The sequence below is a fragment of the Eutrema salsugineum genome, unplaced genomic scaffold, assembly GCF_000478725.1.
Source record: "Eutrema salsugineum unplaced genomic scaffold, Eutsalg1_0 scaffold_15, whole genome shotgun sequence".
Lineage (NCBI taxonomy): Eukaryota > Viridiplantae > Streptophyta > Magnoliopsida > Brassicales > Brassicaceae > Eutrema > Eutrema salsugineum.
In genome coordinates, this window is record NW_006256867.1 from 1 (window position 1) to 22,019 (window position 22,019).

Here is a 22,019-nt window from a genome sequence, read left to right on the forward strand (position 1 = left end):
TGGAGCTCAGTTACCCGACGGTTCCGTTACGTTTACATGTAATTCGTGGGTGGCCCCCAAGTCCGTTGACCGAGCCAAGCGAATATTCTTCTCCAACAAGTGCTATTTGCCTTCTCAAACCCCGAAGCCTCTTAAACAGCTGCGTAAGGAGGAGCTGAAGACCTTACAGGGAAAGAACCGCGAGTTAGTTGGTGAATTCAACAAGTTCGAGCGCGTTTACGATTATGACGTGTACAACGATCTGGTGACCCTGACAAAGACCCCAAACATGCCCGTCCCGTTATTGGAGGTCTTTCTCATCGGTACCCAAGGCGCTGCAAGACTGGTCGCAAACCCTGTGACAATGACCCCTCCTCAGAGAAACGCTATGGGGAGTTCTATGTCCCTAGAGACGAGGAGTTTTCTAAAGCCATCTTGGCAGCTCTTCCTTCTGTGTTCCCACACTTCAAATCTATAAAATATCTTTTTTAAGTAGGCATCGAGCTTCCCAAGGATGTAGGCCTTTTACCTGTGATCCCCAAACTTATCAAAGCTGTTTCTGAAGCTCAAGATGATCTTCTCCAGATTGATCCCCCTATTCTCCTCAACAGTACCAAGCCACCCTCTCTCCTCTTTAGTCCAGCATTTATTTTATTTCAATTCTATACTATCTACATTAATTAATCTCACTTTCTTGTATCATTCACACTAATTCAGAGGATAGATTTTCATGTATCCGAGACGACGAGTTCGCTCGCCAGACACTTGCAGCACTTAACCCCTATTCCATTCAGCTAGTTCAAGTAAGCTATTTCGTTCTATTTTAGTTCGAATAATCAGTTTCTTGTGTTTTATATATTAAAGAACCTAATTAAGACAATGGCATTGTTGTTCTAGGAATGGCCGTTGAAAAGAAAATTAGACCCTGCGGTTTATGGTGATCCCAACTCACTCATTACTTGGGAAATTGTGGAAATAGAAATCAGAGGAGTCATGTCAGTTGATGATATTAAGATAATTAATATCGCCAGGTAAAAAAACGCACATGGATGATTTTCCTTAATAAATAAATAATATGTATTGATGGGTGTATGCAGGCTCTAAAGAATAAAAGATTATTCATGTTGGACTATCATGATTTGCTTCTACCGTATGTGAACAAAGTGAGAGAGTTGGATGATAGCTCCTTATATGCATCTCGAACAATATTTTTCCTCAGCGATAATAGCACATTGAGGCCTGTTGCCATTGAGTTGACTTGCCAGTCGCCCCCCAGATGTCAACAGGCCCCAATGGAAGCAGGTCTTCACGCTAGGCTATGATGCTACCTGCTGCTGGCTATGGAGTCTTGCTAAGACTCATGCTGTTGCTCATGATGTCGGTTATCACCAGCTTATTTCCCACTGGTATTCGTGAACAAATTCGACCATTTAAATACATACATATATTTGTTTTATTGACAACAAAATTTGGTTTAACTGCATAGGCATTACACATGTATGTGTTATCGCTAACTAGAAAATTTTACAGGCTGAGAACTCACTGTTGTATGGAGCCATACATAATAGCTGCAAACAGAGAACTTAGTGCCATGCATCCTATCTATAAGCTTTTGCATCCCCACTTCCGTTACACCATGGAGATCAATGCTCGTGCACGCCAAAGTCTCATCAACGCAGGTGGAATCATTGAGTCTTGTTTCTGGTTTGGAAAGTATTCAATAGAGCTAAGTACAGACATCTATAGTAAACTTTGGAGGTTCGACAGGGAAGGTTTACCTGCAGACCTCATCAGCAGGTGTTAAATTCATATTGTTTTGTTAGTAATATTAATTATATAAATTATCACCACAGATTAATTGAGCTAACATATTTTGTTTTTTACACACAAAAAAAAAAAATACAGAGGACTGGCAGTGGAAGATGAGACCGCGGAACATGGGGTACGGCTGATGATACCAGACTACCCATTTGCGAATGACGGTCTAATGCTGTGGGATGCACTAAAGGAATGGATAACAGATTATGTGAAGCACTATCAATGCAGGACTGATCATGTTAGATGAGGAACTCCAAGGATGGTGGAGTGAAGTGAGGAACATAGGTCATGGAGACAAGAGAGACGAACCATGGTGGCCTGTCATCAAAACACAAGATGACTTGATCAGCGTCGATTGTGTGGGTGGCCTCCGGTCACCATGCAGCTGTAAATTTGGACAGTACGGGTATGGTGGATACTTTCCAAACCGATCAACCACAGCAAGGATAAGAATGCCAGTGGAAGAGCCGACAGAAAAAAAGCTAAAAGAGTTCTATGAGCAGCCAGAGAAGGTGATGCTTAAGACATTCTCGTTGCAGAGGCAGGCGACGCAGTGATGGTGACCATGGATCTTTTATCGACCCATTCACCTGACGAAGAGTACCTAGGAAAAGAGCCAGAAGCATCTTGGGCCAACGATCCTGTCATCTATGCTGCATATGAACGATTCAAAGGTAAGCTCCAATATCTAGAAGGAGTGATAGATCATAGATGAGAGGAACGTGAATGTTTCTCTAAAGATAAAGCTGGATAAGCTGGTGTTGTTAAGTACGAGCTTTTGAAACCCATCTCTGAACCTGGTGTTACCGGAATGGGTGTTCCCTATAGTGTTTCTTTTTTATCTAAATGCATTGGTTTTTCTGAAATTCTTATGTTCCTTCTCAATAAAATGAAAAATAAGTTTGCCTTTTGCACCTTTTCTTATAATAATAGTAATAGATTTCAAGCTGCGCAAGAATACCAAATGCTAAGCGGAGGAGGAATTTGACAGTAGCATTTCTTTTGGAGAGAAGAGTTAAGTAATGCCTCTTTAATTTTGGTCCTTACTTCTCTGTTGGCAGTGAAGCAGCAGAACATGTTTTGCTGATTACAGACTTAAAATGAAGAAGAAGAAGAACATATTTCATCTCAATCTCAAGCGCAGGCTCTGTCTCTCTGACTCTCTCCATCAGCTCCTTTTCCTTCCAGATTCCATCAGAGAATGCAACGATAAGTTAAAGAATTTTGTGACAAGAGGGTTAAACTTGTTGCCCCTTCGTGCAAGTCTTTTTACTTGCTTGAATAGTGTATGTTTGGTTGTTTATGATCTCTACCCTTTTTTTTTTATCAATGCTTACTATACGTTTGATGAATAAAGCGAATCCGATTATCTTGTTAACAAAATAGTCATCATTATCTATAATTTTTTTTCGGTTCATAAAGGATACATCCTCTCGAGTTTTATGGTTTTCTCATCCATCACTGTAAAGAGGTTATCATTGTATAAGAGTTTTCTTTGGGGGCCCAAGCAACACATGTAAAAAGTTCTCAAATTCTGTCTGGGGTCTTGTTTCATAGTTACCTTCATCTTTAGTAAAGTAGTTAGTACTAGTATCTTGTATAAGAAGAGATGATCTTTATTGCTCTCTCATAATTTGGTTAACAGAAACTAACTCCATAACCTTTGCACAATGCCCCCTCATTAGGGTTCTCACTTAAAGCTGAACCCCTCAAGTATTTGATGCAAATAATTTTTGTAAGACAAATTTTTCTTCAAGTCTCATATGCTCTTGCATTTCATTTGTTGTAAGTGCAGGAAACATAATTTGGACATAAGCAATAGCATCTTCTTCAGTTACTTCTTCAGCTAGAAAAGGCTCTTAGTTTGCAGATGCAATAGCTGGAGACGAATAAGCAATGCAACAATAGTAAGAGTATATGAGAGGAGAAAGATGAAGGGAACTATGAGACAAGGCCCCAGACAGAATTTTAGAAGTTCATCAGTCTTACAAGAGCTGGTGATAGTTAAAACAAAAACCTTGATAGATTTGGCATTAACACTTACCTACACTATTGAACATTCTTGCTTCAGAGTCACTGTTCCCCATAGATGGTGGAGATGCTTCACCGTCATGAATGTTGGGATTGTAATATCACCAACCTCTGCAATTAAAAGAGGACGACTTGGAACCGAGTTTGCGAAGAAAAAAAAAAGTTGTAGCTTTTTTTTGGTGTTATATATATAGTACTTGCTTCAAGCATTCAACTTGTAATCATCTCTTGTTCAAGCTATTGTATTCTCATTGCTAGAGTTGCTAACTTGAGAGACCTGACTGATATTTTAGTTCTGAACAAGAGTAAAATTTGACCCTTCTGTAAAGAAAAGAGACCAAATACTAAAAAAATTCCTGGTACAGATGAATCCATGGAAGATAATTATTTAAAAAACGGGTGAAATTTCTCTTGAAATCATTTCCATTACCTGAAAATGTTTTTTTTTGATTTTTTGGAGCAGCCGCAATGGAAGGTGGATGCTTTTAATAGATAGAAAGATTTTGTATTTTTATTGTTGAGGAAGGGAAGGGTGTGGGTGGGTAATAGCGAGCGAATGCCGCGGGATCGTGCATCATATCTGCCTAAGACTCAAATCTCCATTTCATCCCCGATCGAATCTAGATTTGATTTCCAGAGGCAGAGCCCATCTCAAGAATGGGTTTTGAGACAGGAAATGCGAGAGAAGACACACCCCTTGTCGGGGATGGAAGAGCATTGTCGAGCCAGTTCAAGACATTCGCCAATGTCTTCATAGCGATCGTCGGTGCTGGGGTTCTGGGTCTTCCCTACGCCTTCAAGCGAACCGGATGGCTCATGGGTGTGCTCACGCTCTTTTGCGTCGCCGCTTTGCTCAACCACTGCATGATGCTTCTCGTTCACATCCGCCGCAAGCTTGGTGTCGCCAATATCGGCTCTTTTGGGGACCTTGGATTCGCCGCCTGTGGCCCCCTTGGGAGGTTCCTCGTTGATATTCTTATAATCTTGTCTCAGGCTGGCTTCTGCGTCGGGTATCTCATCTTTATCGGCACCACTTTAGCTAATCTCTTCAACCCAGCCGTGAATCTTCGGCATTTAATGATGTCGTCGTCCCCTAAGAGTCTCTACATATGGGGATGCTTCCCGTTTCAGCTGGGCTTGAATTCCATCAAGACCCTCACTCACTTGGCACCTCTTAGCATTTTCGCCGATGTGGTTGATCTGGGCGCAATGGCGGTGGTGATTGTGGAGGATGTCAAGATTACAATGGAGCAAAGACCTGACGTGGTTGCCTTTGGTGGCATGTCCGTCTTCTTCTATGGGATGGGAGTCGCCGTTTACGCCTTTGAAATTGTTGGGATGGTTTTGCCTCTCGAATCGGAGATGAAGGACAAGCACAAGTTTGGCAATGTGTTGGCTCTCACCATGCTATTCATCGCCTTGCTATACGGAGCTTTCGGTGTGTTAGGCTACATGGCTTTCGGGGAGGAAACAATGGACATAATCACGGCCAACTTGGGGCCGGGGTTGGTGAGCATCCTTGTGCAGCTGGGACTCTGCATCAACCTCTTCTTCACCTTCCCACTGATGATGAACCCTGTGTATGAGATCGTTGAGAGGCGTTTCTGGAGTGGTATGTACTGCGTGTGGCTCAGGTGGCTCCTCGTCTTAGCAGTCACCCTGGTGGCTCTCTTGGTGCCCAACTTTGCAGATTTCTTGTCATTGGTTGGCAGCAGCGTCTGCTGTGCGTTGGGCTTCGTATTGCCTGCTTTGTTTCATCTGATGGTCTTCAAAGACGAAATAGGGTGGAAGCAACGGGCTCTGGACGTAGGGATCGTTCTACTGGGCCTCGTTCTTGCTGTCTCAGGTACTTGGACTTCCCTGAGCGAGATCTTCAACTGAAACCAGACACTGTAGCCTTGTAGGTAGGTGAAAGAGACTGATTGGACAATATTCTTTCTTTTCTGCCCATTTTGACGGACTGTTGTTTAATTTGTTGGAATCTTTAAGATCGGAATACATTATATATATATATATATATTTATTATTACAGTATATTGACCCTATTTGAATGCACAAGTGTGTGCCATTATCTTTTTACAATTTCTTTTGGAGTGTATATGTGTAGCTGTGGAAGTAGTAATATTTATCCAAACCAAAAAAGTCATATTCCTGCTAAAAACCAAAAATGTCTTCCTGGCCCTCTGGGATGGTGTTGTGGTTACGTAGCACGTTTGAACTCATGAGGCTTCGTCACGACTCGAGTTAGAGGAGAAGCTGCCACATGGCACATGCCACCCAACACAGAGGCCACGTGAACCCCCGGCATCTATATCTAAATCAATTCATATGCATATTATGTGGATTGTGAAAATTTAAAAGAGGTAAAGAAATGGCAGACACAGGTAAAGGAAGCTCAGGCGCTGGTTGCAACGATCGCTGTGGCTGTCCTGCTCCCTGTCCCGGTGGCGATTCCTGCAGGTTGCTCCTCTATACCCTCTCTAAGATTGATGTGTTTTGTTCATCTTAAACACAACGTGGTTGTGGTTGGACTCCATGTAGGTGCAGGATGAGCGAAGCATCTGGTGGGGATCAAGGACACAACTTGTGCCCGTGTGGGGAGCACTGCGGTTGCAACCCTTGCACCTGCCCCAAGACCCAGACCTCCGCCAAGGGCAAGGCCTTCTGCAACTGTGGTGAAGGCTGCACCTGCGCCACTTGCGCTGCTTAGACCATGTCTGTGGCATATACTTGTATAATAGGTACGAGGTAGTCGATTAGGTCCCTAGTCTCTGAAATAAAATTTGTGTTTACTAGGTCCACAAGTACAACAAAATATATCGTATGCTCTGTTCAGCTTGTACTGTAACCGCTTGGCTCTAAAGTCTACACGAGACAAATACAATACCTTGGGAAAGGTGATGTGAGTATCAAGAACCCAAGAACCAACAGGGCCTCTTTCTCCACATCAGTCTTCCTAATAACTTCACTTTGGCCTCGCAAAGTACTTACCACTTGTAACCATTACACCTTAGCTCCCCGAATTGAGCCGTGAACATTGTCCTCAAAAGCAGGCTCTAAAGTGTAGATAAAGAGTACTCCAACCCAAACCACCGTGCTTATTATACATCAGTTCATCCTTACAACTCACTAATACTCTTGACAATATCCCTGCAACCTGACGGTCTTTGAAAAGCATTCCACTAATTGAGTGTGAGGCATCCCCAAAATGAAAGCCAGTGAAATGCCTATCACCACTCTAATCTGTTCAAACGTTTAATCGTTGAAACTGAATGTGTAGCAATATTTTCTACTACTTGATAACTTTGGAAATGGTTCAGATACCAGAGAAAAAGCCACTGCCTCAGGCCGATTAGGATTGATGCTGATTACTTCCTATCTACTTAAATTTATCAAATGTTTTGAGGCAACCTTTGATAGATTTAAGAGTTTTGATATGGTACTGAAGGTCGACATGGAGACGCCAGCCATACCCCTGCATAGGTCCTGCTAAAATATGAAACCATGAATCCATATGCATTTACATTTTTGGAGTCTAATCCATAATTTTGATTTCGGTGATGGTACCCAATCGTCTATTTGTTTTATCTTTCTTTTATAGCTTCTAGAAGCAATATATATATATATATATAGAGAGAGAGTATATATATATATATAAAGAGAGAGAGAGAGGAGTATCATACAACATACAGAACAATGAATGATACAATACTACTACAAATCTAGCTCTCTGTCTCTCTGTACCATTGCTTTACTTATGTCTGTCACCATTAAATGTGCGCCCATGAAATCAAACGATTCAAAAAAATGTTGATCCGAGAGATGAAAGTATCACGCATCCGGAGAAAAGAAAGACAATACGTTTCATGAAATTCAATACTTGCATGCAGTAGAATGGATGATAGTTGGTTGCAAAAGTGAAAAGAAGTATGAACCAGGGGTCATTCTGATGCTGAAAATATATTCAGACAGAAACCACATTATGATTGCAGGTTCTTTTCAAAGTCAAGGCTACTCATAGAATCAATCTTTGTACTGATTATATTTGGTTTTAGGAGTTTAGCCTTGTTTTATATAAGATTCTTGGCTCTAATAAAGCGGTGGAACTGTAATCTAGTTACACTAATATGTGATGAGTTCCATCACTTTTTGATTTGTCTGTGGCAATTGGCAATGCTGCTGGATGAAATTGGTTGATTGCAAGAAGATACATATTATATCCAAGAACACAGACAAGTGTGTAACGTGGTGTCAGTGGTGATGAGTACAGGAGTGGAGAAGAGAGATGGGTTTGGGGAAGCGGTTGGCATTGAGAGTGAAGGAGCAGATAATCCTTGTATGGAACTTGGAGGTGACGAGTCTGCCCAGAATGTATGCTTTGGAATGGAGGATGAGAGTGAGATTGAGGGGCAGGGAGAGTGTGTCGAGATGGACAGAGACACCACCGTATAGGGGAACCTGATGGCCGTGCACCACCGTGACAACGCTCTTTCCTCTCTTCCGACCCACCGTGAACTTCTCCATCTCACCGGAGGAGAGGAGGAGGTTGGAGTAGTGGAGAAGGAGAGGGGAAGCAGTGACGTGGACGGCGAAGAAGGTGGAGGGGTTCCGGTAGAAGATCCTGACCGTCGAATTAAGAGACAGCATGTCCGTGGGGACTCCGCTCAGATCGTTCCCTGCCTGCACGTTCAAGTTCCTCACGAGCATCCCCTGCAAGTGCACACTTTTCTATATTCAGTCTAATCACATTCCAACCAAATCAATTGCACACTTGTCTGTCTGCTTGTCAGAGCCGTGCCTATAGTGTTAGAAATTAGGCATCTGCCTAATGCCACACCAGAATTAAAGAAATAAGAAGGCCACATTTTTTTTTAGCTAAACATTTTTATATATAATTTGGTAAATATGATTAGAATATTTTTTTGAAAACTCTATAACAATAATATTGTTATTGATATCTTTCATTTTTATAGATATGGATCCACATATATTAACAAATATTATCATAATATATGATAGAAAATTAAAAATATGTTAAAATAGTATTATTGTGTGTTTAATGACGATATTATTTTTTAATATTTATAAAAATAAAGGTCATATTTTTTCGATTTGCCTAAAACCTCGATGAGTCTAAGCACGTCACTGCTGCTTGTCAATCTCTAGACCCTTTTTTTTTTCTTTTTCCTTGGTTGGTGTTGTTGTCGTTAGAAAGTAGTGTTGAAATTATTATTATTATTATTATTAGTGTTGGCCTTTTCCAGATTGTTTCTTTTAAGGAAAGTGAAACGGAATGAAGTAACACCACCGAGCGATCCACTAGACGAGTCGGGTCTAGTCTTAATATTAACTCAGGCCGAGTCACCGAGTGGAAGAATTAAAGGAGTGATATATGATATGATTCATTTACCTTTACGACAACTTTAGGAGGGTAGGATTTGCTAGCACCCCAGAGTATGAGAGAGAAGGTTGTGAACAAGAGGAACAAGGAGAGGATCAAGCAGGCGTAGAGGCGCACATTCCGAAAGGGGTCGTCGTCATCTCCACCGTCCGTTTCGTCGTCTATGGCGTTGTTGATGTATCGGCGGCGTACGCTTCCTTCGCGGATGGACTTGTAGGAGAGGAGGGCACGGTCGGAGAAGCGAGAGGTGGATGACTCGCGGGAGTGATGGATTGGTGAGCAGTGATAATAATGTGGGTGTGAGGGCGAACCCAACGGGCTGCAACCCGACCCGAATGACATCTTCTCGACGTCGTGGTTTGATGGGCTCTGTACGTAGTATAGAGGTCTAACCGCCGAACGCGGCGGAGAACGCGGCGGCCATGACAACGCTGCGTCGATGCTAGTGGCCTCCGAGTCTGTCTTCGCATGCATGTCCCTCTCTCTCTCTCTTTCTCTCTTTTGTGTTAATTTTAGGTGTTTTCCTTAGGCACAGAGCAAGCGAGCAATAGAACAGAGATGCTAAAGTGCCGTTTTTGGCTCTTTCTTTGTCCACCACGTCTTATAATCAATACAACAAAACGCTTCTTCGAACGAAACGCGATAGTTGCCGATAGACGTTAGACGCAAAAAAAAAAGAAAGAGAGAAACTGGTTTGGGAGAGTGTGTAATAAAAGCGAAGCCGTATGGGGTCTTTCATAACTCTTTTCAAGCAAGTTGGTCCCATTTTTAGATGATCCTCGTTACGCGCTTACACGCGTGGCCAAACACACCAAACGGCTCATATTTATAGATGGCGGAAGGTGAGTCTCACGCCCGAGAATCAGCGCGTGGAATCGTGAAGGTCGAAATGCAGTCAACTGTACTGACAGTAACCCAGAATGTCTTTGAAGATCTGAAAATTAGATCTTTTACACATTTAATTTCTTCACTTCTTCATTTTGGTGGGAAAAAGGCCGACGTCATAGGCCCAAATCACATCATAACTTCCTTATTTTAATCGGTCTACTCTGGACCCAAATTACTTCCTCGGAAAGTTTCAAAAGTTAATGAATTTAATAACCAAACAAATACTAACATTTTCAAACTTTACTTTTATCGGAAACTTGAGTATCCATTGAAGAAAAACACAACAACATTTCCATAGGAAATGTGACGTCTTCATCCCTTTTTTATCCCCTTTTATAATACTGTTTTAAATTGAGAGTTCGACTGAAAATGAAATGTGGTAGTTAATTCATAGAGAGGAGTTAGATTGATTAGTAAATGTGGATACAGCTCACCTAATGTGACACATAACATCATCATGCATGAGCATGAGATATTTCTAGTAATCTTTCAGATCCAAATTGAATCGTTGCCATGAGAGAGAGAGAGCTACAGCTGCAACTGAAGGTGAAAGCAAACAATCTTCTTAATTATTGTCCCTATCAATTTCAACATTCAATATAGTTTCCATTTTATTGAATTCTCTTTCTTTTCATCTCCGCCCATTTAAGGAATCAGAAGAAGACGCCAAACTGTGTTTTTTCTTTCTTTTTGTATCATCTCTTGTAACTCTTGTTAGATATTTATTAGGTATATCGTAGTAGTATTATCAAAGTTATTAACCTTTGTCCTAACCTTAAATACGTCGCTCTGTGAAGCTTTCCAGTCTCCTCCTGAACGTGATTTTTTTTTTTTTTAAGTTTCTAAGCTTTGTATACAAGTTATAACAAGATTGATCAAGTCGTCAAATAAAATGCTTCTTTGTAAAAAAATGTTTTCAGTGAAGAAGCAACAAATTCATTAGAAAGAAACAAAACAGAACTCATTGAGTAGGTGGGCCGTGAATAGGAGGAGGCTGGGCCTCTTGTTCGTAGAGTAGAACAAGGCTAGAGTCGACGTTCTCCTGAGGCTCCCACGTGGCATCAGCCATATCAGTCCATTTCACAAGATACTCCGTCTTGCCATCGTCACCCATCCTCTTCCCCATCACTCTCTCCGCTACGGCGTACTCCAGGCCAGCCTCGTAGTCCTTGACTACGTCTTCCGCCACGTGTACGCCTTTCACCCACTCGCACTCTCCACCGTCCTTCCATTTGACCAGATATTCCACGTCATTGCCTTTCCCTCGTTTCTCCACGATCTCCTGCACCTCCGCGTACTCGAACACTTGTCCTTCCAGGACTCTGATCACCTTCTCCAGCCCCAGTCTCCTCCCGAACTGCATCGGATTCCCCTTCGGCGTCGTCTTCAGGATCTCCTTCGCCAGCTCCAGCGCCGTTAACCCTCTCTCATCTTCCACCTCCGCATCGGCCCCGAGCTCCACCAGCGCCGCCACCACTTCCGGCTTCACGTATCCAGCCGCCATGTGCAGCGCCGTTAGCCCGCCCCTGATGTCCCGGTGGTCCAGGTCGGCTCCTGCCTCCGCCAGAAGCCTTACGCACTTGTCCGAACCCAGCCCCGCCACGAACAGGAGCGCCGTCCTGCCGTTTTCGTCTACGGCGTTGATGTCGCGACCCTCCGTCGACTCCAGAAGCTGCGCCAGGGCCTGTTCGTCGGCTTTCCTCGCGGCGGTCCACCACGGGGTCTCGTACTCCGACACCACGTCTGCTGCGATGTAGCTGGATGGGACCCACGACGGCGAATGGCCGTCCTTCCACTCGATCAGATACTCCATGGCGGCGCCGCTTCCCGCCATCCGGCTTCCAATTATCCTGTTCACTTCTCCGTACGACTCATCGTCTTCCACGGAGGAGGCCGTTTCGTAGTTCCTTTGCACGGCAGATATGGCTCGGAAACACAGTCGGTTCCGGATCTGTCTGATCGTAAAGGATTGAAGGGAGAGAGCACTAGATTTGGGAATAGGGGAAAGTTTGATGATGCGAGACAGAGACTGATTAATTACGAGAGAAGCATCCATGGCCAGACGCAAAGACCAGACGAAGGTGACTGTGTCCGAAGAGAAAGAGAGAGAGAGTTAACGGGAACATTGGATTTTCTTGTGGATAAGGAATCTTAGCCACCCAATCATTGGAACAATCCAAAGGCCCATTTCATTTGCGAGTTTTGTTGGATCATTTAAAATTGACCCAGAATAAAGTTCTCTGTTTGGTGATGTATATAACCAAAAGGAAAAAAAAAAAAACACTCTTTCAGGATGACGTATAATAGGTACACACACATAAGGCAGTTATGGTCTTTGCATATGTATGTATCTCCTCCATTTGTCTTTCTTACTATATCATAGAGTTTCTACACAAAGCACAATCAACAAGCAATGTTGGCGAGCAGAATTATGCCACGAAGTATCTTACATTAGATCTTCATCATACTCTCTCTGCCATGCATCTCCCTCTTATGAGACCTTTCCATGATTTGATTTCGCTACCAGTTGCATTTCACTCAGCAGCAGCCTGTTCAGGGCATAGTTCAGCTTCCCATTGTCTTTACCAATAAAACATCAACTACATACGCATTTTGAAGAAGCTACTCTTAAATCATTAACTAAAAGTGAGATGGATTTTCACTTGCCTGGTTAAGAGGATTATCTGGCGATTTCTTCCACATCTTCCATATCAAGTCCTTGTACTGCGTGTGAGTAAGACCTGGTTTCTCCTCCTTCAGCCTTGGAAGTTCAGCTTCTTCATAAGCCTAAAAACCACAAATACAGCAACACAGCATGTAAATCCACCAATCTCGTGATCATTCTAACATCATTTTATCCACCGAGACTCTAGTAAACTATAACAGACATCAAAGACGTTAATTCTAGGACCTTCAGAATACCATTAATCACACGATTGCCAGCTAAACCATGAATTTCCTCTAGACCTCAGTTTCTTTTCTTTTTCTAGTTGGAATATGGCAAGTATGCAATAGCTTAGACATGAGAAATGAAGCCAGGAAAAGGATACATCATCGCTATACGGAATTGTTGCGAATGTTACGAAATCAGAGAGCATCAAACGTAGTAGTAAGCCACCACAGGAGCATAAAAGCAAAGGGCACCAGAGAATGGATAAAATAACCTTAAAGGAAGCCTTGAGCCTTTTTTCCGGGTGCCGATCAACGGGCAGGTTATCTGAGACAGTAATCCGTGCGAGCGCCTCGTCAACGCTATGGGCCTCGATGAGGGAATCATCTCGATTCGTATTGGTCACCAAGACCATCTTTTCGTACTCGTCTTCCCCGGCCATGCGTGTCTGTTTTTTCTTAGAGTCTTCCGCTTTCTTCGCCAGCGCCACCTGCTCCTCCTCGCGCCTTCGGATCAGCTCCGCCTCGGTGACCTTAGGGACCGGCACGGAGACGCGATTCACCTTCTTGTCCGGCTTTTTCAGAGCCTTCTCCAGTTCCTTCTCCTCCTGCTCAGCCAGACGCCGCGCCTCCGCTTTCTTGGCGGCAGCCTCCGCCTTCTTCTCTGCCTCCTCCTCCCGCTTCTTCGCCGCCTTGGATTTAGGACCCTCGGCCTCGCGCCAGTATTGCTCCTCCTTCTCCCGAGTCTGGCGATCCTTCTGCTCGGCCTCGGCGGCAATTTTCCGGGATTTGGCGACCTCCGCCTTGCTGTTGACTCCCATCTTCTTCGGCATCTTCGTCGCTAGGGTTAATTTGATCTCGCTCTCGGCTTTCCTTCACCGCACCGACGAGAGAGAGAGAGAGAATAAGATGTATACTGTAGCCCAAAATTATTTAACTCAAGGCTCAAGCCCATCAATACCCATGACATTTTTTAAAAAGCTGGTCATTTCCGTTTGTCCCACATCGACAAAATGGGATAATTTAGAAAGGGAAGCTATACTTTAAATAAGAGTCTTCAGCCTTTTTGGACAAAATGGGACAAAATGCTTCTCCAGGATCGAAGAAAGAAAGAAATGTAGAAATGAGACTAGTGAGCAAAAATTTCACTGTCCCATGTGAAATTTCGAATCCAACGTATTGCTGTTGTTTTCCTCGTCTTCATTATAGTATCCTGACAGAGCCATCAATATCATGCCGTCCCGTGTTGAGCCGAGTTCAGACAAACCCATCTCCCAGTGTCCAAGTCACTTCTATCGCTGTAGGCCCAAACAATGTTTTTCACCGGCTGGATGCCAGCAGCAATGATTACTCTCCCGTTGAAGCGATCGCTGTAGGCCTAGACGATGTTTTTCACCGGCTGAACGCCAGCAGCAATGATTACTCTCTCGTCGAAGCGTTTTGCTACATCCTTGAGCTCTGCGGAAAAACGAGAGCGCCTCTCTCTCTAGGTCGCCAGCTTCATTCGCTCATCTTCAAGACGTCTCTTGCAGTTGAATCAGATTTCCTGGCCGGTAAGCTTGTCTTCATGTACGGCAAGTGTGGGTCTTTGGCTGATGCAGAGAAAGTGTTTGACGAAATGCGCCACAAAACGGCCTTTGCCTGGAATGCGATGATAGGAGTGTATGTTTCGAATGGTAAGCCTGCTTCAGCACTCTCTGTCTACCGGATAATGCGTGCTGAGGGCATCCCTGTCCATCTCCACTCTTTCCCTGCTTTGCTTAAAGCCTGCGGCATACTTAGAGATATCCAGACTGGGACTGAGATTCATTGTCTTGTCGTTAAACTTCACCATCTATCAACAACACCTTTTATTGTCAATGCTTTGCTTTCCATGTATGCTAAGAATGATGACCTAAACGCAGCAAGGCGTCTCTTTGACGGATCGAAAGAAAAAGGAGACGTTGTTCTTTGGAATTCTATCATGTCTTCATATTCCACCTCTGGTAAATCTTCCGAGACTTTAGAATTATTCAGAGAAATGCAGATGAATGGTCCTGCCTCCAACAGCTACAGTATTGTTTCGGCTCTCACAGCGTGTGAAGGCTTGTCACATGAAAAGCTAGGGAAAGAGGTTCACGCTGCTGTCCTGAAATCAAATCACTTTTGTCAAGTATATGTATGCAACGCCTTGATTGCAATGTATTCAAGGTGTGGTAAAATGCTTGAGGCAGCAAGGATCCTTCGTCACATGGACAACAATGACCTAGTGTCATGGAATTCTCTGATTAAGGGCTATGTACAGAATTTCATGTACAAGGAGGCCTTTGAGTTCTTTTGTGATATGATCGCTTCTGGCCACATACCCGACGAGGTTTCATTGACCAGTGTCATTGCAGCGTCAGGAAGATTGAGCAATCTGTTGGTAGGAATGGAATTGCATGCTTACGTCATTAAACATGGCTGGGATTCTAATTTGCAGGTTGGGAACACGTTGATAGATATGTATTCAAAGTGCAACCTCACAAGTTATATGGGTCGTGCGTTTCTTGCGATGCATAATAAAGATCTGATTTCGTGGACTACGGTCATTGCTGGTTATGCTCAGAATGATTGTCATAGAGAGGCCTTAGAAATCTTCAGGGAAGCGGCTGAGAAAGTGATGGAGATTGATGAAATGATGTTGGGAAGCATCCTTCGAGCTTGTACTGTGCTAAAATCCATGATTATTGTCAAAGAAATTCACTGTCACATCTTGAGAAAAGGTTTACTGGATACTGTGATACAGAATGAGTTGGTAGATGTTTATGGAAAATGCAGGAACATGGGCTATGCTTCTCGAGTATTTGAATCAATGAAAGGTAAAGATGTTGTCTCTTGGACAAGCATGATTTCGTCTAGTGCTTATAACGGTAACGGAAACGAGGCTGTTGAACTCTTTCGACGCATGATTGAAACTGGTTTGGTGGTTGATTCTATAGCATTGTTGAGTATACTGTCCGCTGCAGCAAGTTTATCTGTCCTCAAGAGAGGGAGAGAAATTCATGGCTTCTTACTCCGTAAGGGTTTTTGCCTAGAGGGGTCAATTGCAGTTGCAGTTGTTGACATGTATGCATGCTGTGGAGATTTACAGAGTGCAATTGCTGTATTCGATCGGATAGAAGGGAAAGGTTTACTGCAATACACAAGTATGATCAATGCATACGGAATGCACGGCTGTGGAAAGAATCTGTTGAGTTGTTCAATAAAATGAGGCATGAAAACATCTCGCCTGACCACATTTCATTTCTGGCACTGCTTTATGCCTGCCGCCATGCAGGTCTGCTTGACGAGGGTAAAGGGTTTCTCAAGATCATGGAACATGAATATAAATTGGAACCATGGCCTGAACACTACGTGTGTCTGGTTGACATGCTGGGCCGTGCAAATTGTGTATTTGAAGCCTATGAATTCGTTCAAATGATGAAGACAGAACCGACAACAGAAGTGTGGTGTGCACTCCTTGCGGCATGTCGTTCTCACTCAGAGAGAGAAATTGGAGAGATAGCAGCTCAGAGGCTCCTTGAGCTTGAACCTAAGAATCCAGGAAATCTTGTGCTTGTATCTAATGTCTTTGCTGAACAGGAAAGATGGAAAGATGTTGCAAACGTGAGGACAAAAATGAGAGCAAGCGGACTGGAGAAACACCCTGGATGCAGTTGGATTGAGATTGATGGCAAGGTTCATAGTTTTTCAGCAAGAGACAAGTCTCACCCAGAGACCAAAGAGATATATGAGAAATTGTCCGAGGTTGCTAGAAAGTTGGAGAGTGAAGCTATATTTATATACAATCTTCATATGATATAAATATAATAAAAGAATTGTATATATAAAATATAGTATAAACTTATAGTATAGTGCGCAAAAAGATCTAAAATGTGGATGCAACAAAAGGCGACATACACCACGTAAATTGGTTGCGCACACACACACACACAAAAAAAAACACCACGTGAACTACAAAAGATTTCATCTTAGTTAGGAAACCATCAATGTCATTGCAAAACTGAAGCAGCATCAATGAAAGAGCACACTGCAGACACACAACTTTAACAACATTTCCTAGAGAGAGGAGATGAATATCTGACTTTAGTATAAAGTTCATAAAGAAGTTGGCAACTGAGGAAGCTCTTGAACACTAGAAATTCAACCTTCAACTTAAAAACATTAACTTTTTTATCATTTTTTAAAATCCTTATCACTTGCTTGCTTCATAAATAAAAAAAAAAACAAAGAGAAAATAGATGCACACCTTTAAATTTTTCTCTGAAGTACAGAGCCGATCTTGTCCACGTTGTAAAGAATTTAATCAACCTAGGAAATTATGGTTAAATTCGGATACAAGGACTTTTATCTAATGTACCATGTGTGTGAAGATAAAGCTAAAATTAAGGTATTGAAATGTGTACTTTGAATCTCAACATCATCAAAGTTGTTTTATCAACCAAGGCCATCATCAAGAACTGTGACATCAAAGCCTTAACAAATATCATCAGTAAGTATAAAATATGCAAATGATGTTTGAGATGAACTATTAACTCTCATGACAAAGTGACCACAACATTTTGTTCTTCTCTTATTCTCACTGTGTTTTGCGCTTGTGGGTAGTAATGTGCAGAAATAATACCACATGGTCACAAACATAGACATTAAATCAATTCATAACCAAGTTTTGTATTTTTATTTAACTAAACGATCTCACTTTTTTTACTAGCAATACTTATAAATTATGTATATTAGGTCCAAAGGACTTGTGCTCCGAAAGTATTGTCCTTTAAACACATGTGCAAACAATAGATTTAGTGTATCAATCAGCCTATATAACTGTTCTGCCAATAAAACCATGTTAAAATCCTCGATATCTCGAAATCCGATTCTCCCATCTGTTTTATCTCTACACATTTGTTTCCACGCTATCCAATGCATACTGCAATGGTGTCCGTCAAAGTTACCTTGCCGCTGCACCAATACCTTCTCTACATTCATATTATCATAATTTGTTATTTTCATTTTTCGGTTTCCTTTGTCATCTTTAATATATTTGTCCTTGTATTTTCTGAAATTTCTCTTCGTCAGCTTTGTATTTTTCTTTCTCTTCTTCTTTATCTTTTTTTCTTCATCTTTCTCTTCATCTTCTTCGACTTCTATTTCTTCTTACTTCTTCTTTTTTCTTCTTTTCATTTTTCTTCATCGTATTTTTTTCTTATTTTGTTTCGTCTCTTATTTTTACTTATCTCGTATATGTATTCTTCTTCTTTTTCTATTTCGTTTTCATCTACATGTTTTTCTTTATATTTTGATTTCTTCTCCTATTTTTCTTATTCTTTTTCATCATCGTAGTTTTCTTTAACTATTTATTCTTATTCTTTTTCAGATTTTACTCATCTTCTTCTTAATAAAAATAATGATTAGAAACAATGTGTGAATTAATTAATCACTAACTTTAGTATTAGTATTTTTCTTTTTTTATTAAATTAAAATAATATTATTTAAAAATGTGTGAACTATTTGGTCATTAATTTTAGTTTTTTTTTCCTGCTTATGTGGACACTCTATATAGAATGAAAACTCTTCTATTATATAATAGGTTTGATTTCATTTTATTTCGTTTTCAATATAATTACGGACAAAGAATATTGTTTCTACAAGTTGTACAACCAAATAAAGATTATCCATTTTACTTACTTATCAAAGAAATAGAAAAAAAAAACAAGAAAGAAATTAAATGGGTAAGTATAGATTTGCCAATTTATATTGTTTCCATTATTCTAATTGTAGATTGAACCCAATTTAAAAGACCTATAAAATGATTAGCATAGAGATAATTATATAGGTTTATCTACCGTCCGCTGTTCCCATCCGACGGCTGTGATACAACCCGTACAGCTTACACTCAATCTGACGGTGGACAAGAAAAAGATCACATCCCTCAAATCAAAAATTTAACAAGAGCCGTCAAGTTTTGGTTTCGGTGGAGACAAACCAAACCAAACCAAACCAGAGAGAAAGAGAGAGAGAGAGAATGGCAGCCGCAGCTCTCTCCGCAGCCCGACCCAACCGCCGTAGCTCAGCCGCCGAAGCTCCTATTTTTCTATGACAAGCAACGGGAGGGAAGTTACAGCTGTTATGAAGCTTGTTGGTCATACAGCAAGGATTCTCCCTAGAGTTTTCTATCAGGGATATCCTGCCGCCGATGCTCCTCTCCAGCCGCCGCTGCTCCTAAACCCTATTCTCCCTGTGATTACTCATATTATACCATTCTTTTCAGAACCATAATTTCTGTAAGTGACGAGAGATTTCACTCTATGCACATCACTTTTTCTGTGTAATATAAACTTTCTTTCATCAAAGACCTGAGTTTCGCTTTAATCCCTTCTCTTGCTAACCAGTTGCAGTCATGTGCATGGAGTAATACTTGAAACTGTTGCATCTCTCTTAATGTTGTTGCGCTCTAACTCAAGGATGGCTTACCGGATGTCGTTCGTGACGCTTTTCAGGCCGTTGAAGATGAGAGTCTAAGATTTACAACTTTCTTCCCTGTTTATCGTAATGCTTTGGCCTGATAATCATTTTCTTGGACCATATGTACTTTATTTTCTTTTTCAAAACATCTTTAAATTATCTTCAGTTTGTTCCATTAGTCTTACAAGGACCAACTTTACTGTTGGAGGTAGTTTCTTGAAAAACTGACATCACTTTTTGTGTTTGAGATGAGATTAACACTCATGACAAAGTGACCAGAACATTTTTTTCTTCTCTTATTCTCACTGTGTTTTGAGCTTGTAAGTATATGTAGTAATGTGCAGAAATAATGTCACATGGTGATGAACATAGATATCAAATAAATTCATAATCAAATTTTGTATTTTATTTCTATTAGCAATACTTCTAAATTATTCATATTTGATTTCCTTCTATATCATTTTCAATATTAATCACAGTTAAAGAATATTTTTCCTTCAAGTTACAAGACATGGACCACAAATACGTTTCATGGAAAAAAAAACAAAAGCAAAAGAAAGATTATTCAATTTACATACTTATAAGAAACAAACAAAAAAAAAACAAGAAGAAAATGAAATGGGTAAGTATAAATTTGCCAATTGCTTCCACGATTCTAATTGTGTAGATTGGACCCGGTTTAAAAGAGATGACATAAAGATAAATGATTAGCATAGAGAGAATTATATAGGTCTATCTACCGTCCGCTGTTCCCATCTGACGGCTGTGATACAAGCCGTACAACTTAGACTCAATCTGATGGTGGACAAGAGAAAGATCACATCCCTCAAATAAAAAATCTAACAACAGTCGTCAAGTTTTGGTTTCGGTGGAGACGAACCAAACCAAACCAAACCAGAGAGAGAGAGAGAGAATGGCAGCCGCAGCTCTCTCCGCAGCCCGACCCAGCCGCCTTAGCTCAGCCGCCGATGTTCCTCTCCACCCGCTCCATCTTCCCACAAAGCTCAATTCGCTTTTCTTTCCTTCCGGCAAGACTCATCACCCGGCCGCGATTCTCCTGCCTACGCGGCGGCGGCGGCGATGCGCGGCGCCTCCTAGAGCCAGTTCTCGCGCTGACGATTCTCCGCCTTTCGACATGTCTGTGGAGACGGCTCTCAAGGTACTCGGCGTCTCTGAAGGAGCTTCCTTCGACGAAATACTTCGCGCCAAGAAGTCCATCCTTGCTTCCCGTAAGGACGACCCCAACGCCATCTCCCAGGTGACTCTTTGGATTTCATCAGCAGCTTAGTCTGCTTTCTTCATTCTTTTCTTCAAGTTTCTCTCAGAGTTCCCAAATTAGGATTATCGGAGTTTGTTTAGCTTCGGGAGGAGAATCTCGCGATGAAGAATCATGGAGATAGTTAGTTTTTCTTGCTCTTGAATTTTTACTGGTAAAGAATGTTTTTTTTGTTCCTTGTCTCAGGCGGAGGCTGCATATGACATGCTGCTGATGCAGAGCCTAAACCAACGCCGAGCAGGCAAAGTTGTGAGCAACAACATTCGCTACGCCGACGTTAAATCCACTAACCCTCTGGGAACAGGCAGGGTGTCTCAATGGCTAAAGAATCCACCTGTCTCTGTTGATATGCCATCCACTAGCAATCTTGGAATACAAGCCGGAGTCTATGGAGCAATGATGGCCTTGACTTACGTTAACGGGAGCTCCATAGAGTCTTCCGGGGTGCCTTATGCCGCTGCTGATGTGCCCGGTCTGATATTGGCCACCAGCTTTGGAGCTTCCCTGTACTTCATGACCAAAAGGAACGTCAAGCTAGGTATACTCTATATATATATATATGTATATACATTCTTCATCTGAAGGAAGCTTCACCCCTCACGCCGCAGCTTTCTGTGTTGGCTTGGTGCAGGGAAAGCAGCTGCAATCACGGCAGGAGGACTAGTGGTAGGTGCAGTGGTGGGGTCGACCGTAGAGAGCTGGCTCCACGTTGATGTGGTCCCGTTTCTGGGTCTCCACTCCCCGGCCGCCGTCGTCAGTGAATTCATAGTCTTCTCTCAGTTCTTGGTCTCTCTCTGCTTACGGTAAAACTTTAGACTTTGGCTTTAGCTCAAACCTGTGACATTGGTATATGTACGTCTTCCCCTCTCCGTTTATATGCATTTTGTACAGAACACACCCCACAAAGTCCTTTGATCGATTCCTTTGGTTATCTCTCAAGTTTCTATTCTATTGTGTAAACCAAATCAAAGAGCAGAGTTGTCAAATTAACAACCAAAAAAAAAAACTAAGGAGGTATAGAGAAGTGCTAACGACTCTCGTGATCATTCTTCTTTTTACAATTCACACCTACTAACACAGTGTTAGGAAACAAAACTAGAATTTGCTTTGCTTCATTTCCCAGGCAATAATCAATACAGCTAGACTAGTTACAGATCTTGGATCAGGAGCCACGGGTAGCTTATGTTGGCGTGGTGATGCCAAAGTGTTAGGTAGGTGACAGACTCACACCGGTCCCTTTAGTTTTCAATTCCCCCG

General features: G+C 42.0%; 7 protein-coding genes and 1 pseudogene across 7 annotated transcripts; 5 read left to right on the plus strand and 3 right to left on the minus strand.

Annotated features, from left to right (window-relative positions):
• The first annotated feature begins 4 nt into the window (after positions 1–4).
• On the plus strand, positions 5–2,785 carry LOC18022381 (annotated as a pseudogene).
• A 1,609-nt stretch (positions 2,786–4,394) lies between these two features.
• Positions 4,395–5,818, plus strand: LOC18022314 (amino acid transporter AVT3B). Its single transcript, XM_006404467.2, has one exon. The coding sequence runs from the start codon at positions 4,486–4,488 to the stop codon at positions 5,707–5,709; it is 1,224 nt and encodes a 407-aa protein (XP_006404530.1). The 5' UTR covers positions 4,395–4,485; the 3' UTR covers positions 5,710–5,818.
• Positions 5,819–6,142: 324 nt separating this feature from the next.
• LOC18021864 (metallothionein-like protein 4A) lies at positions 6,143–6,670 on the plus strand. Its single transcript, XM_006404468.2, has 2 exons — positions 6,143–6,288; positions 6,370–6,670. Exons 1-2 carry the CDS (start codon positions 6,200–6,202, stop codon positions 6,536–6,538), a joined length of 258 nt encoding a protein of 85 aa, XP_006404531.1. The 5' UTR covers positions 6,143–6,199; the 3' UTR covers positions 6,539–6,670.
• A 1,223-nt stretch (positions 6,671–7,893) lies between these two features.
• On the minus strand, positions 7,894–9,993 carry LOC18021763. Its single transcript, XM_006404469.2, has 2 exons — positions 9,239–9,993; positions 7,894–8,538 (listed from the first exon to the last, which is right to left on the minus strand). Exons 1-2 carry the CDS (start codon positions 9,701–9,703, stop codon positions 8,080–8,082), a joined length of 924 nt encoding a protein of 307 aa, XP_006404532.1. The 5' UTR covers positions 9,704–9,993; the 3' UTR covers positions 7,894–8,079.
• A 929-nt stretch (positions 9,994–10,922) lies between these two features.
• On the minus strand, positions 10,923–12,311 carry LOC112081419 (signal recognition particle 43 kDa protein, chloroplastic). The gene has a single exon (XM_024158097.1). The coding sequence runs from the start codon at positions 12,171–12,173 to the stop codon at positions 11,079–11,081; it is 1,095 nt and encodes a 364-aa protein (XP_024013865.1). The 5' UTR covers positions 12,174–12,311; the 3' UTR covers positions 10,923–11,078.
• A 73-nt stretch (positions 12,312–12,384) lies between these two features.
• LOC18021764 (coiled-coil domain-containing protein 124 homolog) lies at positions 12,385–13,925 on the minus strand. The gene is made up of 3 exons (XM_006404471.2): positions 13,282–13,925; positions 12,785–12,904; positions 12,385–12,666 (listed from the first exon to the last, which is right to left on the minus strand). Exons 1-3 carry the CDS (start codon positions 13,837–13,839, stop codon positions 12,652–12,654), a joined length of 693 nt encoding a protein of 230 aa, XP_006404534.2. The 5' UTR covers positions 13,840–13,925; the 3' UTR covers positions 12,385–12,651.
• Positions 13,926–14,095: 170 nt separating this feature from the next.
• Positions 14,096–16,831, plus strand: LOC18021861 (pentatricopeptide repeat-containing protein At3g63370, chloroplastic). Its single transcript, XM_024158449.1, is given in 2 exon segments — positions 14,096–16,209; positions 16,212–16,831. Coding segments are annotated over 2 exon segments (2,700 nt in total). The 5' UTR covers positions 14,096–14,129.
• Positions 16,832–20,304: 3,473 nt separating this feature from the next.
• On the plus strand, positions 20,305–21,701 carry LOC18021862 (protein CHAPERONE-LIKE PROTEIN OF POR1, chloroplastic). Its single transcript, XM_006404473.2, has 3 exons — positions 20,305–20,744; positions 20,949–21,300; positions 21,394–21,701. Exons 1-3 carry the CDS (start codon positions 20,400–20,402, stop codon positions 21,567–21,569), a joined length of 873 nt encoding a protein of 290 aa, XP_006404536.1. The 5' UTR covers positions 20,305–20,399; the 3' UTR covers positions 21,570–21,701.
• Positions 21,702–22,019: the final 318 nt, after the last annotated feature.

Coding starts and splice junctions, on each gene's coding strand:
- LOC18021763 (XM_006404469.2), bottom strand. CDS start 9,703: ATGCATGCGAAGACAGACTCGGAGGCCACTAGCATCGACGCAGCGTTG. Junction 8,539..9,238: donor CTCCTAAAGTTGTCGTAAAG/GTAAATGAATCA, acceptor GTGCACTTGCAG/GGGATGCTCGTGAGGAACTT.
- LOC112081419 (XM_024158097.1), bottom strand. CDS start 12,173: ATGGATGCTTCTCTCGTAATTAATCAGTCTCTGTCTCGCATCATCAAA.
- LOC18022314 (XM_006404467.2), top strand. CDS start 4,486: ATGGGTTTTGAGACAGGAAATGCGAGAGAAGACACACCCCTTGTCGGG.
- LOC18021864 (XM_006404468.2), top strand. CDS start 6,200: ATGGCAGACACAGGTAAAGGAAGCTCAGGCGCTGGTTGCAACGATCGC. Junction 6,289..6,369: donor CCCGGTGGCGATTCCTGCAG/GTTGCTCCTCTA, acceptor GACTCCATGTAG/GTGCAGGATGAGCGAAGCAT.
- LOC18021764 (XM_006404471.2), bottom strand. CDS start 13,839: ATGCCGAAGAAGATGGGAGTCAACAGCAAGGCGGAGGTCGCCAAATCC. Junction 12,905..13,281: donor GGCTCAAGGCTTCCTTTAAG/GTTATTTTATCC, acceptor TGTGGTTTTTAG/GCTTATGAAGAAGCTGAACT.
- LOC18021862 (XM_006404473.2), top strand. CDS start 20,400: ATGGCAGCCGCAGCTCTCTCCGCAGCCCGACCCAGCCGCCTTAGCTCA. Junction 20,745..20,948: donor ACCCCAACGCCATCTCCCAG/GTGACTCTTTGG, acceptor TCCTTGTCTCAG/GCGGAGGCTGCATATGACAT. Junction 21,301..21,393: donor CAAAAGGAACGTCAAGCTAG/GTATACTCTATA, acceptor GGCTTGGTGCAG/GGAAAGCAGCTGCAATCACG.